This window comes from Hyla sarda, chromosome 9, assembly GCF_029499605.1.
Source record: "Hyla sarda isolate aHylSar1 chromosome 9, aHylSar1.hap1, whole genome shotgun sequence".
In the NCBI taxonomy this organism is placed as follows: domain Eukaryota; kingdom Metazoa; phylum Chordata; class Amphibia; order Anura; family Hylidae; genus Hyla; species Hyla sarda.
In genome coordinates this window covers 67,681,215-67,694,612 of record NC_079197.1, presented here as the reverse complement: position 1 = coordinate 67,694,612, position 13,398 = coordinate 67,681,215, and the positions used below count along the sequence as shown (strand labels likewise).

The window sequence follows — 13,398 nt, the reverse complement described above, 5'->3', positions numbered from 1 at the left end:
TGGCTCCTCTGGGTAACGTTTACATACTTATCAGATTATCTCCATTTACACACCTCTGGGAATGTACAGGCCACTGTTACATCCGAGCCCCTGTCTTAGATGGGTCCCCCTTCTCTCTTTTCACTTTTTATTCCTCATCTATGACTTCTCGCCTGCCTCTTCTCTACACTGTCACATATTACCATATCAAAGGGAAGAGAGTATATCTATCTCATATGCCGAGGTCTTTCACTTATCTAGATTAATGAGTCTAAACAAAGCTAGTATTAATAAGTTCTCTACACACACTACTGAGCACTTTTATATGCCCTCCAGATCCCTGCCATTATTACATATATTTGTACATTTCTATTGATTATATTTTTTTGTCTCTACACTCATGTTATCTTATGGAAAGTGTACCTTGTTTCTGTTCCTTTTATTCGATTTTATTTCCCCTCCCCCTTTATTTTTCCTTTCCTGTACCCCCATATTATTTTTATTAAAAAAATAAAAATTTTGAATGAGAAAAAAAGAATTGACAAGACTATGATGGACTAGACTGTTCCCCTTTGTATTGCAGCTTACCAGATTTTGACATTCACCTGGAGGTGTGACTGGAACTTGTAGTTGATGTGTGGCTAGGCCTAGGCCTCCTACAGGGAAACAAGGCAAAACCCAGGTCTTATATAAATGTGGGAGCTCTACGTAAAATACAAGAAACCTAAACCGAGGATACTGCGTTGCACATACCCATGTGCCAAATAGATACTGATTCAAGAAAAGGGGAAAATAGCAGTCCTACTAGGCTAGGAAGAAGATTTAGAATAAGGCAGAATAAATAGGAATAAAAGACTGTGTCTTTGCATATCCACCATTGAAAAAGGGGACGTGGCTCCCCGAAACGCGTCTGTCCCAAGACTGCCTTTGCACAAGTAGTCGGGACTATCTGGATTATTGTACTCACCTATTCCCGCCGCTCCGGGCTCGTCTTCGCTGCCCTGGTCCACCGCTGGTCACCGCTGCCACTGGTCCATCGCTGTAGCTGCGTCCCCGCCGCTCTGGAACGTCTCTGCTGCCCGGGTACGTCGCTCTCAAAACGTCATCACGTCACTACGCACGCCGCTCCAATTGGATGATGGGGCGGCGTGCGCGGCAATGTGATGACGACGATGGAGAGCGCCAGCGATGGACGGAATCCCGAAGAGGACGCTCCAGAGCCTTGAGGACAGGTAGGAGACCATTACCGCAGCACATGGGGCACTGTAAACGGCTATCCGGCAGCAGCTGTAGCAGTCAGCGCTGCCGGATAGCTGTTTATGCGATGGCTCCGACATACAAAAGCATTGTATGTTGATGCTGCCTTCAACATGCGATGGCCTCTAAGAGGCCATCGCATGTTGAAATTATCGTATGTCGGGGCCATCGTAGGTCGGGGGGGGGGGGGGGGTCACTGTACTATTGTTTGGACCTTCACAGTATGTAGGCCCTTGACAGATTAACAGGTACAAAATGGTAAACTACTTGGATGTACGTATGCCGTATGCACTGATGAGGGCAGAAAAATGCGCAACAATATGCAGAATTTATTTTTTATTTTTGTAAAACACCAGCCGGTGAGTACTATTGTTTGGACTTTCACAGTATGTAGGCCCTTGACAGATTAACAGGTACAAAATGGTACACTACTTGGATATATGTATGCGGTATGCACTATGTAACTATGTAACTATGATGAGGGCAGAAAAATGCGCAACAATACGCAGAAAAAATCTGTATTTTTGTAAAACACCAGCAGGTGATTACTTTTGCCAGGACTTTTCCTTAATCTAGACTTGTTACAGATACAAAATAGTAGACTGCTTTGATGTAGGCATGTGGTATGCACGTATGAGGGCAGACAAATGCACTGCAGTCCGCTGAAAAAACGTATTTGTGAACAGCAGCAGGACACAACAGTGATTAAACCCTAAATTGCACTCTGTCACAGAGTGTTAAGAATGGTGTGCACTGGTTTTTATACAGTTTCCACAGAATTCTAAGCAGCATATGATTTGTGGAGCAAGAAAAGCAAAGAATTGCACTGAAAAATAAGGTGATAAGAGGGTTCGTAAAGTTCAGGCAGCTTGTTGATATGTATGAGGCAGCAAAAAGCTATCTGCCCCTCTCTGATGAAATGCTCAATAATGTGAATAGGAGGTTTATATATCGAAAGATCTTTCTCAGTGAGAACACCAAAGCACTGCACTCCTGTCTGTCCGCAATGCTGTTGTGACTAGCAGTTGCCAGTGGTACGCTGTGGTATAAGCAATTCACACCCGCAGTCCGTCCTCTGCATGGATGAAATGAGCAGCATCAAGATGGCTGCCGATTATATAGGGCTGTGACATAACAGCGGTCAATGAATGCTGATAGGCTGCATCTCGCATGTGATTCAGGGTAATCCCGCCTACCTCCCTTCCCTCCGTACTTTCCCGCCCTCCCATAATCCCCTGCCCCATGTACTCACATGTGGATCCGCCATTTTAGGTCTGCTTTAGCCAGGAATGCCGTAAAACGGAATTTAATGAAGCAATTTGCGCGATAGAATCGCGGCGATATTCATTCATGCATTCATTGCGAATCGAATATTTCATGAAATTCGTAACAAATTCGGGTTCATCAGCTTCCATTAGCTCATCTCTAATTACTACAGAACCATTCGATATAATATTGCATCTTTGAACTTTCATGGCGCTACCAATGTATCATCTCTATTAATCAACTTTGAATAATTTCAATTTAACATTATGCTACCAACGTACTTTTTATATTAATGAACTCCAGCTGTTACCACAATACTTGCGAGTGATCTATATCTTTAATCCAACACCATATATAGTTGGCACAAACATTTGTTTATTCTATATAATTCATCTATAAGCTCCTTCGAACGATGCAAGGGCCCTTCTAGGACGTTAGGAGACTTATATTAATCTATTATTTTATCAAGTTTTTTATGTAAATAAACTGCTTATGTTTTATTGTAACTGAATACACTCTAATTCTATCGTATATACACCTTTGAGGACTGATACTATATTATTTTTTTATTTTAAAGTAATTATATCTCCAATTTCCTAATATGTTGGTCTTTCTGGGTGAAGACAACACCAGTTACCTTGGGTGTACATATCTTTTTTCTATCCAAGTGAGCTGCACACCTATTCTATACACTTTTCATAGATAGTCTAGGTGATATCATGATGGCAACTGAATAATATTTTTTGATAGTAAAGTAGTTATTCTTCCTTTTACTATATTAAATAATATTTCACATGTTGTTCTTTGATTACCGCTGTGATTTTTTTTACTATAAATCGCTACTTTCGGGGGCATTTTCTGTAGAAATGATGCTTGATGTTAAACTATCACTGGACCTGAAGAAGAGCAGGTCCCACCCCTTGAAACGCTTAGTCTATTAGCGCTTGTATTACTGCATTAAACCAGTTTATTATTTTCTATTTGTCCGACTCCATCTGTTTAAAAGTCTTCTTCACAGGGGTGAGAACCTGATCCGATCGTTTGTTCCTACACTGGTAGGATTTTCTGAAGTTACATTAAAAAAATTGCCTTCAAATTATCATTTAGGTGGGAGAAAGAGTCCCGGAAAAATATAAGGGTGCACAATGACATCAGAAAAGAAAGTATTATATTTAAAATCATTATTTATTTTTCACATTAAAAACGGCTGGCCGACGGCAGGGAAGGACGATAAAAAATGCATATATTTGTATATTTTTTATGCAACTGGAATGAATATGTGTTTTACATACAAGCTACATACAATATATGTTTTACATAAAGCTGGTAAATGTTCATGTTTGCATGGAATCCATTCAAGATATTGCAATGAGGATCAGTCTTTCCTAGTAAAACCCCTGTGTTGTGGAGTTCTATCAGAGGCATATGATGGAAGCTCACAAAGAAAAATGGAGAACAATGGATGCATCCAAAGAAGATGTTCACACAATGTAATTTCTGTGCCCAATTCCACATTGTAATTCCACACAGGGATTCAGCAGCAGCAGATTCCCATTGATTTCAAGAGGATTCTGCTGCACTGTTCACAGAATTTTCACATCGGAAACATCTGGTTTAATTATTCAAATTTTAATAAAGTACAAATAAAAAAAAAGAAAGAAAAGAGATAATTATGTTTACGTTACATTATAAAATGATTGTCAGAAACTTACCTGCTTACTTCCCATAAAGGCTCTGGTTTCAGTGTACAACGCCTTGAGACTAATAGCCACATCAACTGCTGTGTTCCTGCTCAGCAACTGCAAAAGAAAAATGAGAATGTTATTAAAAACTCTATGTTAGTGTTAAAACAATCAAATATGAGTGACTGCCGCTGTCCAATTTTTATGCTGAGTGTTGACGTAAGAAAAGAATAGCAGACAAGAGAGTTTGGTACAATCTCCTTTCTCAGCCAAAGCAGAAGAAAAAGAAGTCTCTTTATTAAGGAAGTACATCTCAAGTGTCATCCCAGAGAGCTGGTTCAATTCTTGGTTACAAGCAAATAGCTAAGCTGATATATCTGATAAGAAAAATAATGTTTTTCTGAAGCATTTGATTAGCATTAATATATATATATTTTTTGATATATTGATCCGCAATCAGAATCATTATAGTCATCTCCAACACTCCTAACTTGTTTTAAGAGTTATCCAGGCTTTTAAATGAGTGTCATACTAACTCAGCTTGTAAGGCTGAAAAAGCATATGTCCAACCAATTCAGCATATGACCCTGCAGTATTGATTGAGAGAGAGGCAAGAAACCCATGAGGTAGTAGGTCATTATCCACATTTTAGGGAGTCCAAATCTGGCAATCAGAATAAATCCCTGGATCAACAACCCTTTTCCAGGCTAGTATTTATAACAAGTAATAATTTTACACTCCAGAAATGTATTTAGACCTCTTTTGAACTCTTATTTTTCAATAGTCTTGCTGCTCTTACAGTAAAGAATCTACTTCTGTGTTGGTGTAAAAATGTTGTTACATCTAGAATGCCCCCTTCTTATTGTTACAGTCTTGAATATAAACAGATAATTGAAGAGATCTCTGCATTGCCACTTCATATATTTACACGCATTTCCAGACTCCTGGCGTACATGTACATCATGAGGCGGGGGAGGGAGTATGGCGGGGGCACGAGAGTCAGGTCCACGCCATAACTGGCAGATGCCTGCAATCTGCAGCCACCATCTGCCAGTCATGACAGGCATAGGCGATCATGGCAATGTCAGTCATGTAACTGTTTAGATTCTGCCATCAATATTGCCATTCTGGTGTTTAAACAGTAAATCCGGCTCATCTCTGGTGTCTAGTGGCACTATAATCAAGGGGGGGGGGGGGGTGGGCAAAGGGCTGGTAGGGCAACCCGAAGCCTTACCTTAGCCTGGGCATCTCCCGTGGCTCAGCAGTTGTTAAAGCCTGCCTATGGAAGGCTTTAGCAATAGAACACCTATCCCATAGATCAGGCATAGGCAACCTTCGGCACCCATGATGCTCTTACAACCAAAATACTACCAAAGCATCATGGGAGATGTAATCCAAAACATCTGCAGTGCCGAAGGTTGCCTATGCCTGCCATAGATCTATGTAATACAATAGCATTACATTGATCTATATAAGCATTCGACTAATTGCACATAATAGGCTCCTATGGGTGCCAACAAAGTGTAAAAAAAAGTAAAAATGTTTTTGAAAATATATAAAAATCCCCTCTAATAAGAATTTAAATCACGCATTTCCCATTTAAAAAACAAACAAACAAACATATATGCTACAGCGTGCGGAATTGTCCAAAGTATTAATCTCTTCGGGACGCAGGGCGTATCCATACGCCCTGCATCCCGAGTCTTTAAGGACGCAGGGCGTATGGATACGCTCGTGGGAATTCCGGTCCCCGCCGCTAGCCGGTTGGGGACCGGATCGGGATGCCTGCTGAAGTCATTCAGCAGGCACATCGCCCAGCGGGGTCCTGAGACCCCCCCCCATGTCGGCGATCGGAGAAAATCGCATGTCAGTTCAGACATGCAATTTTCTCCAATTCTCTGGCACCCGATTACCTTGAAAATAGGGCTGATCGGAGTTGTCAGCGACAGCCCCGATCAGCCTAAGGGATAGGAGTGAGGTCGCAGAGCTGCGATCTCCTTCTATCCCCTGCCATTAGTCAGAACGGACTTCTGACCAACGGCAGCGCAGGACAGCGGGTTGCCATGGAAACCCCTGTTCTGCCCGCCCCTGGATGTCGAGGGGAACGTGGGAAGAAGATGGAGGCCGTACCTGCAGGAGAAGATGCCTGGGGACCCGGGATCTTCGCTGGAGACTGCTGGATACTGCTGGATACTGGATCAGGTAGGGAATCGACGGTGGGGGGGAATTGAAAGTGAAAGTAAAACGATCTTTACTGTGGCAACCACTAGGAAGGCCAAACTGCAACTCCCAGCATGCCCAGACAGCCAAAGGCTGTCTGGGCATGCTGGGAGTTGTAGATTTGCAACATCTGGAGGGTCACAGTTTGGAGACCACTGTTACAGTGGTGCCCAAACGGTAGCTCTCCAGATGTTGCCAAACTACAACTCTCAGCATGCCTTGACTGCCCAGGCATGCTGGGAGTTGTAGTTCTGTAACATCTGTCCCTTCAGATTTAGCAATTTTCATGAATTTTTTAGAAAATTCCTGCTCTACTTTGAAGCCCTCTAATTTCTTCAAAAAGCAAAAATATGTCCATTTTATGATGCCAACATAAAGTGGACATATTGTATTTGTGAATAAAAATAAAATGTATTGTGAATATCCATTTTCCTTACAAGTAGAGAGCTTCAAAGTTAGAAAAATGCTAAATTTTCAAAATTTTCATGAAATTTTGGTATTTTTCACAAAAAAAGGACGCCGAAAATTTACCACCAAAATAAAGTAGCATATGTCACGAAAAAACAATCTCAGAATCTGAATATTCGGTAAAAGCTTTTTCGCGTTAATTCGTAAAGTGACGGTGGTCAGAATTGCGAAAAAGGGCTCAGTCCTTAAGGTGAAAAAGGGCTGCGTCCTTAAGGGGTTACATTTCTGATCCTGGACGTTTACAAATTCCAAAAGCCAAAATTGCTTTTGGTTACAGCAAAAATCAGAACTACACAAAAGTGGTTCCATTAAAAACTACAGCTCATGGCACAAAAATTTGCCATCACATAGTTCCTTATGCGGCAATGAACAGATTTTTTTCTTTTTGGCAATTATTTTTAAAATCATAAAGCAAAACAAAAACTATCCAAGTTTAGTATCGTAGAAATCATTCTGACCAGGGCCTCTGTCAGGTGGGGGGTGCAGCCGAAGGACAGAAGCATTTCACCACTGTTTAAACAGCAGTCTCCTGCTTCTGTACGTACAGTAGGCAAATAGCATATGTAACATAGCAAGCAGTCTTCTGGTCCTGTACGTACAATATACAAATAGTCTACGTTATATACATAAGGGGGGAGATTTATCAAAACCTGTGCAGAGGAAGAGTGGTGCAGTTGCCCATAGCAACCAATCAGATTGCTTCTTTCATTTTGAAATGAAAGAAGCAATCTGATTGGTTGCTATGGGCAACTGCACCACTCTTCCTCTGCACAGGTTTTGATAAATCTCCCCCAAGGAGTGTATTGATGATATCAAACACTTGGCCTTCCAGAGAAGTCCCGTGCAGCTCTGGAGGATCCTATGAGCCTAGCCTCAGCACAGGATTGGCGGAAAAGTCAGTGGGTTTCTTGTTTTATTTACTTATTTATTTAAGAACCTATATGACATTACCTAGTAGGGGCAATACTTAATAAGGGCACTACCTACATGGCACTGGGTGCACTATCTACAAGGGACACTACCTGCTGGGGGCATGACCTACCTGGGAGCACTAGCTACTGGGTTCATTACCTACATAGGGCACTAATTACTGAAGAAACTACCTACTGAGGGCAGTACCTACTACCTACGGAGTTCATTACCTTCCTATGCACTACCTACTGGGGTAATTACTTACTACCTATCTACTGGGGGAACTACCTACTACCTACCTTGTGGGAACACTACATAATGGAAGCAATATCAAATGGGGTCATTACCTACTACCTACCTACTGAGGGCATTACCTATGACCAACCTGAGGGCATAACCTACTACCTACTGGGGGCTTCACCTACTTCCTTACCTATACACGGCATTACCTAATAGGGCAGGGGAAATTGCCAACCCACAACCACCCAATCCCCCTACCCTTTTCCCCTAACACACTTATCTACTGCCTTATACTATGCAGAGCACCAAGTGAGGCATTATTTGGGGCACTGAGGGTGGGTAACAGGTGGGGAATGTTCTGAAAAGGTGTGGAGCATAATATGTTTGTTTTCTGGCAGATTTTGTGGTGAGTCATGGTTACATAGTTACATAGTTACATAGTTAGTACGGTCGAAAAAAGACATATGTCCATCAAGTTCAACCAGGGAATTAAGGGGTAGGGGTGTGGCGCGATATTGGGGAAGGGATGAGATTTTATATTTCTTCATAAGCATTAATCTTATTTTGTTCCAGGAATGTATCTAATCCTGTTTTAAAGCTGTTAATTGTTCCTGCTGTGACCAGTTCCTGAGGTAGACCGTTCCATAAATTCACAGTCCTCACGGTAAAGAAGGCGTGTCGCCCCTTGAGACTAAACTTTTTTTTCTCCAGACGGAGGGAGTGCCCCCTCGTCCTTTGGGGGGGTTTAACCTGGAACAGTTTTTCTCCATATTTTTTGTATGGGCCATTAATATACTTATATACGTTTATCATATCCCCCCTTAAACGTCTCTTCTCAAGACTAAACAATTGTAACTCCTTTAATCGCTCCTCATAGCTAAGATGTTCCATGCCCCATATTAGTTTAGTCGCGCGTCTCTGCACCCTTTCCAACTCCGCAGTGTCCCTTTTATGGACAGGTGACCAAAACTGAACAGCATATTCCAGGTGAGGCCGTACCAATGCTTTATAAAGGGGGAGTATTATGTCCCTGTCCCTTGAGTCCATGCCTCTTTTGATACATGACAATATCCTGCCGGCTTTGGAAGCAGCAGCCTGACATTGCATGCTATTCTGTAGTCTGTGATCTACAAGTACACCCAGATCCTTCTCTACCAGTGACTCTGCCAGTTTAATCCCCCCTAAGACATACGATGCATGCAGGTTATTAGTACCCAGATGCATAACTTTACATTTATCCACATTGAACCTCATTTGCCAAGTGGATGCCCAGACACTTAGTCTATCCAAGTCATCTTGTAACTTATGCACATCCTCTATAGACTGTACCGTGCTACAAAGCTTGGTGTCATCTGCAAAGATAGAAACAGAGCTGTTAATACCATCCTCTATATCATTGATAAATAAATTAAACAACAGCGGTCCCAGTACTGAACCTTGGGGTACACCACTAATAACCGGGGACCAATCAGAGTACGAATCATTGACCACCACTCTCTGGGTACGATCCATGAGCCACTGTTCAATCCAGTTACAAACTAAAATTTCCAAACCCAAAGACCTTAACTTACCTGTCAGACGTCTATGAGGGACAGTATCAAATGCTTTAGCAAAATCCAGAAACACTATATCCACAGCCATTCCTCTGTCAAGGCTTCTACTCACCTCTTCATAAAAGCAAATTAGATTGGTTTGACAACTTCTATCCTTAGTAAACCCATGCTGGCTATCACTTATAATACAATTATCCCCTATGTATTCCTGTATGTAATCCCTTATAAGTCCTTCAAACAATTTACCCACAATGCACGTTAAACTTACCGGTCTATAGTTTCCTGGGGAAGACCTAGAGCCCTTTTTGAAGATTGGCACCACATTCGCCTTGCGCCAGTCCCTTGGCACAATACCAGACACCAGAGAATCTCTAAATATCATGAACAGGGGTACAGATATTACTGAACTTACCTCTCTAAGAACTCTTGGGTGTAGTCCATCCGGTCCTGGGGATTTGCTTACATTTATATCACTTAACTTACCTTGTACCATCTCTACATTAAGCCAGTTCAGTACATTACATGATGTGTTACCAGCACTGACCTGGCCAATGTCAGCTCCTTCTTCCATAGTGTATACAGAACTAAAGAACCCATTCAGTAGCTCTGCTTTCTCTTTATTGCCTGTGACAACCTCCCCATTATCATTATTAAGGGGTCCTACATGCTCTGTCCTTGGTTTTTTTGCATTTATATATCTAAAAAAATATTTAGGATTAGTTTTGCTTTCTTTGGCCACCTGTCTCTCATTTTGAATTTTTGCTGTTTTTATTACATTTTTACAGATTTTATTAAGCTCCTTGTACTGTTTAAATGTTATCGCTGACCCATCAGATTTGTATTTTTTGAAGGCTATTTTTTTGCTGTTTATTGCTCTTTTAACATCATGTGTCAGCCATGTAGGATTTAGTTTCAATCGTTTATATTTGTTCCCCTTTGGTATATATTTAGCTGTATAGTTATTTAGAGTTAATTTAAAGATGTCCCATTTACCTTCTGTATCAGTATTTGACAACACCTCCCCCCAGTCTATGTCCTGTAGTGCAGCCCTCAGCCCAGGGAAATTTGCCTTTTTAAAGTTATATGTTTTTGCCTTCCCCGCCTGTCTTTGTTTTCTACATTTTAAGTCAAAAGTAACTATATTGTGGTCGCTATTACCAAGGTTTTCCCGCACAGTTACATTACCAACCAGCTCTGCGTTGTTGGAAATGATCAGATCCAACAAGGCATCACTTCTTGTTGGGTCCTCCACAAACTGGCCCATAAAATTATCCTGCAATAAATTTAGGAATTGTCGCCCCTTTGTAGTTTTAGCCAACCCCGGACCCCAATCTATATCTGGATAGTTAAAATCTCCCATTATTACCACTGTACCTGCCCGGGCGGCCCTCTCTATTTGTTTATGAAGCCGAACTTCTATCTCTTCAGTGATATTAGGGGGTCTGTAGATTACCCCAAATATTATTTTTTCAGTATTTCCCTCCTTTTGTAATTCTACCCACAATGATTCCACATCCTCAGAATCATCACACACTATGGCATCGTTCACACTGACTTTCATACCACTTCTTACATACAGACAGACTCCACCACCTTTTCTGTTCATTCTATCCTTGCGAAACAATGTAAACCCCTGCAGATTGACAGCCCAGTCATGCGAGGAGTCCAGCCATGTCTCAGTGACCCCAACTATATCAATATGTTCCTCCAGTATCAAGGCCTCAAGCTCCCCCATTTTATTTGCTAGGCTTCTGGCATTTGTGAACATACACTTTACATTTCCATCCTTTATGTTATTGGGGTTAATGGGATTCAAGGGTGTAAGTTTTATTTTCCTATGAAGCCTATTCCTATTAACTATTCTAACCCCTCCCTCCGCTCCACCCCCAGGTACATTTATAATTCCCACCTCTCTATCTACACTATCTTCCCCCTCTTTGCTGTAGGTTCCCTCCCCCCAAGTCCCTAGTTTAAACACTCCTCCACCCTTCTAGCCATCTTCTCCCCAAGCAAAGCTGCACCCTCCCCATTGAGGTGCAGCCCGTCCCTACGGTAGAGCCGGTAACCGACAGCGAAGTCAGCCCAGTTCTCCATGAACCCAAACCCTTCCTTCCTACACCAGCTTCTGAGCCACTTGTTTACCTCCCTGATCTCCCGCTGCCTCTCTGGTGCGGCTCGTGGTACTGGTAGTATTTCAGAAAAGACTACCTTGGAGGTCCTTGCCTTAAGCTTGCGGCCTAAGTCCCTGAAATCATTTTTAAGGACACTCCACCTACCTCTTACTTTGTCATTGGTGCCAATATGTACCATGACTGCTGGGTCCTCTCCAGCCCCGCCCAACAACCTGTCAACCCGGTTGGAAGAAGACTTTAATGATGGTCTGAGCAAGACAGAGAAGAAAAGGAAAGAACAAATCCAGAAGCTGGTGTAGGAAGGAAGGATTTGGGTTCATGGAGAACTGGGCTGACTTCGCTGTCGGTTACCGGCTCTACCGTGGGGACGGGCTGCACCTCAATGGGGAGGGTGCAGCTGTGCTTGGGGAGAAGATGGCTAGAAGGGTGGAGGAGTGTTTAAACTAGGGACTTGGGGGGGGGGAACCTACAGCAAAGAGGGGGAAGATAGTGTAGATAGAGAGGTGGGAATTATAAATGTACCTAGGGGTGGAGCGGAGGGAGGGGTTAGAATAGTTAATAGGAATAGGCTTCATAGGAAAATAAAACTTACACCCTTGAATCCCATTAACCCCAATAACATAAAGGATTGAAATGTAAAGTGTATGTTCAGAAGCCTAGCAAATAAAATTGGGGAGCTTGAGGCCTTGATACTGAAGGAACATATTGATATAGTTGGGGTCACTGAGACATGGCTGGACTCCTCGCATGACTGGGCTGTCAATCTGCAGGGGTTTACATTGTTTCCCAAAGATAGAATGAACAGAAAAGGTGGTGGAGTCTGTCTGTATGTTAGAAGTGGTATGAAAGTCATTGTGAACGATGCCATAGTGTGTGATGATTCTGAGGATGTGGAATCACTGTGGGTAGAATTACAAAAGGAGGGAAATACTGAAAAAATAATACTTGGTGTAATCTACAGACCCCCTAATATCACTGAAGAGATAGAAGGTCGGCTGCATAAACAAATAGAGAGGGCCGCCCAGGCAGGTACAGTGGTAATAATGGGAGATTTTAACTATCCAGATATAGATTGGGGTCCGGGGTTGGCTAAACTACAAAGGAACGACAATTCCTAAATTTATTGCAGGATAATTTTATGGGCCAGTTTGTGGAGGACCCAACAAGAAGTGATGCCTTGTTGGATCTGATCATTTCCAACAACGCAGAGCTGGTTGGTAATGTAACTGTGAGGGAAAGCCTTGGTAATAGCGACCACAATATAGTTACTTTAGACTTAAAATGTAGAAAACAAAGACAGGCGGGGAAGGCAAAAACATATAACTTTAAAAAGGCAAACTTCCCTGGTGTCTGGTATTGTGCCAAGGGACTGGTGCAAGGCGAATGTGGTACCAATCTTCAAGAAGGGCTCTAGGTCTTCGCCAGGCAATTATAGACCGGTAAGTTTAACGTGCATTGTGGGTAAATTGTTTGAAGGACTTATACGGGACTACATACAGGAATACATAGGGGATAATTGTATTATAAGTGATAGCCAGCATGGGTTTACTAAGGATAGAAGTTGTCAAACCAATCTAATTTGCTTTTATGAAGAGGTGAATAGAAGCTTTGACAGAGGAATGGCTGTGGATATAGTGTTTCTGGATTTTGCTAAAGCGTTTGATACTGTCCCTCATAGACGTCTGACAG

At 42.2% G+C, this 13,398-nt stretch overlaps 1 protein-coding gene across 10 annotated transcripts in view; it reads right to left on the bottom strand.

The window, feature by feature from the left end:
* Positions 1-13,398, bottom strand: part of LOC130290823 (diacylglycerol kinase eta-like) — a 1,161,394-nt gene that overhangs the window by 51,228 nt on the left and 1,096,768 nt on the right. For all 10 annotated transcript variants that reach the window (XR_008847710.1, XM_056538928.1, XM_056538925.1 and 7 more), the window contains one exon: positions 4,215-4,301. Coding sequence is in view for 9 of the 10 variants with exons in the window: in XM_056538928.1 (XP_056394903.1) it covers positions 4,215-4,301 (87 nt within the window). In the remaining variant the exon portion in view is untranslated. The remainder of the gene's footprint in view (positions 1-4,214; positions 4,302-13,398) is intronic.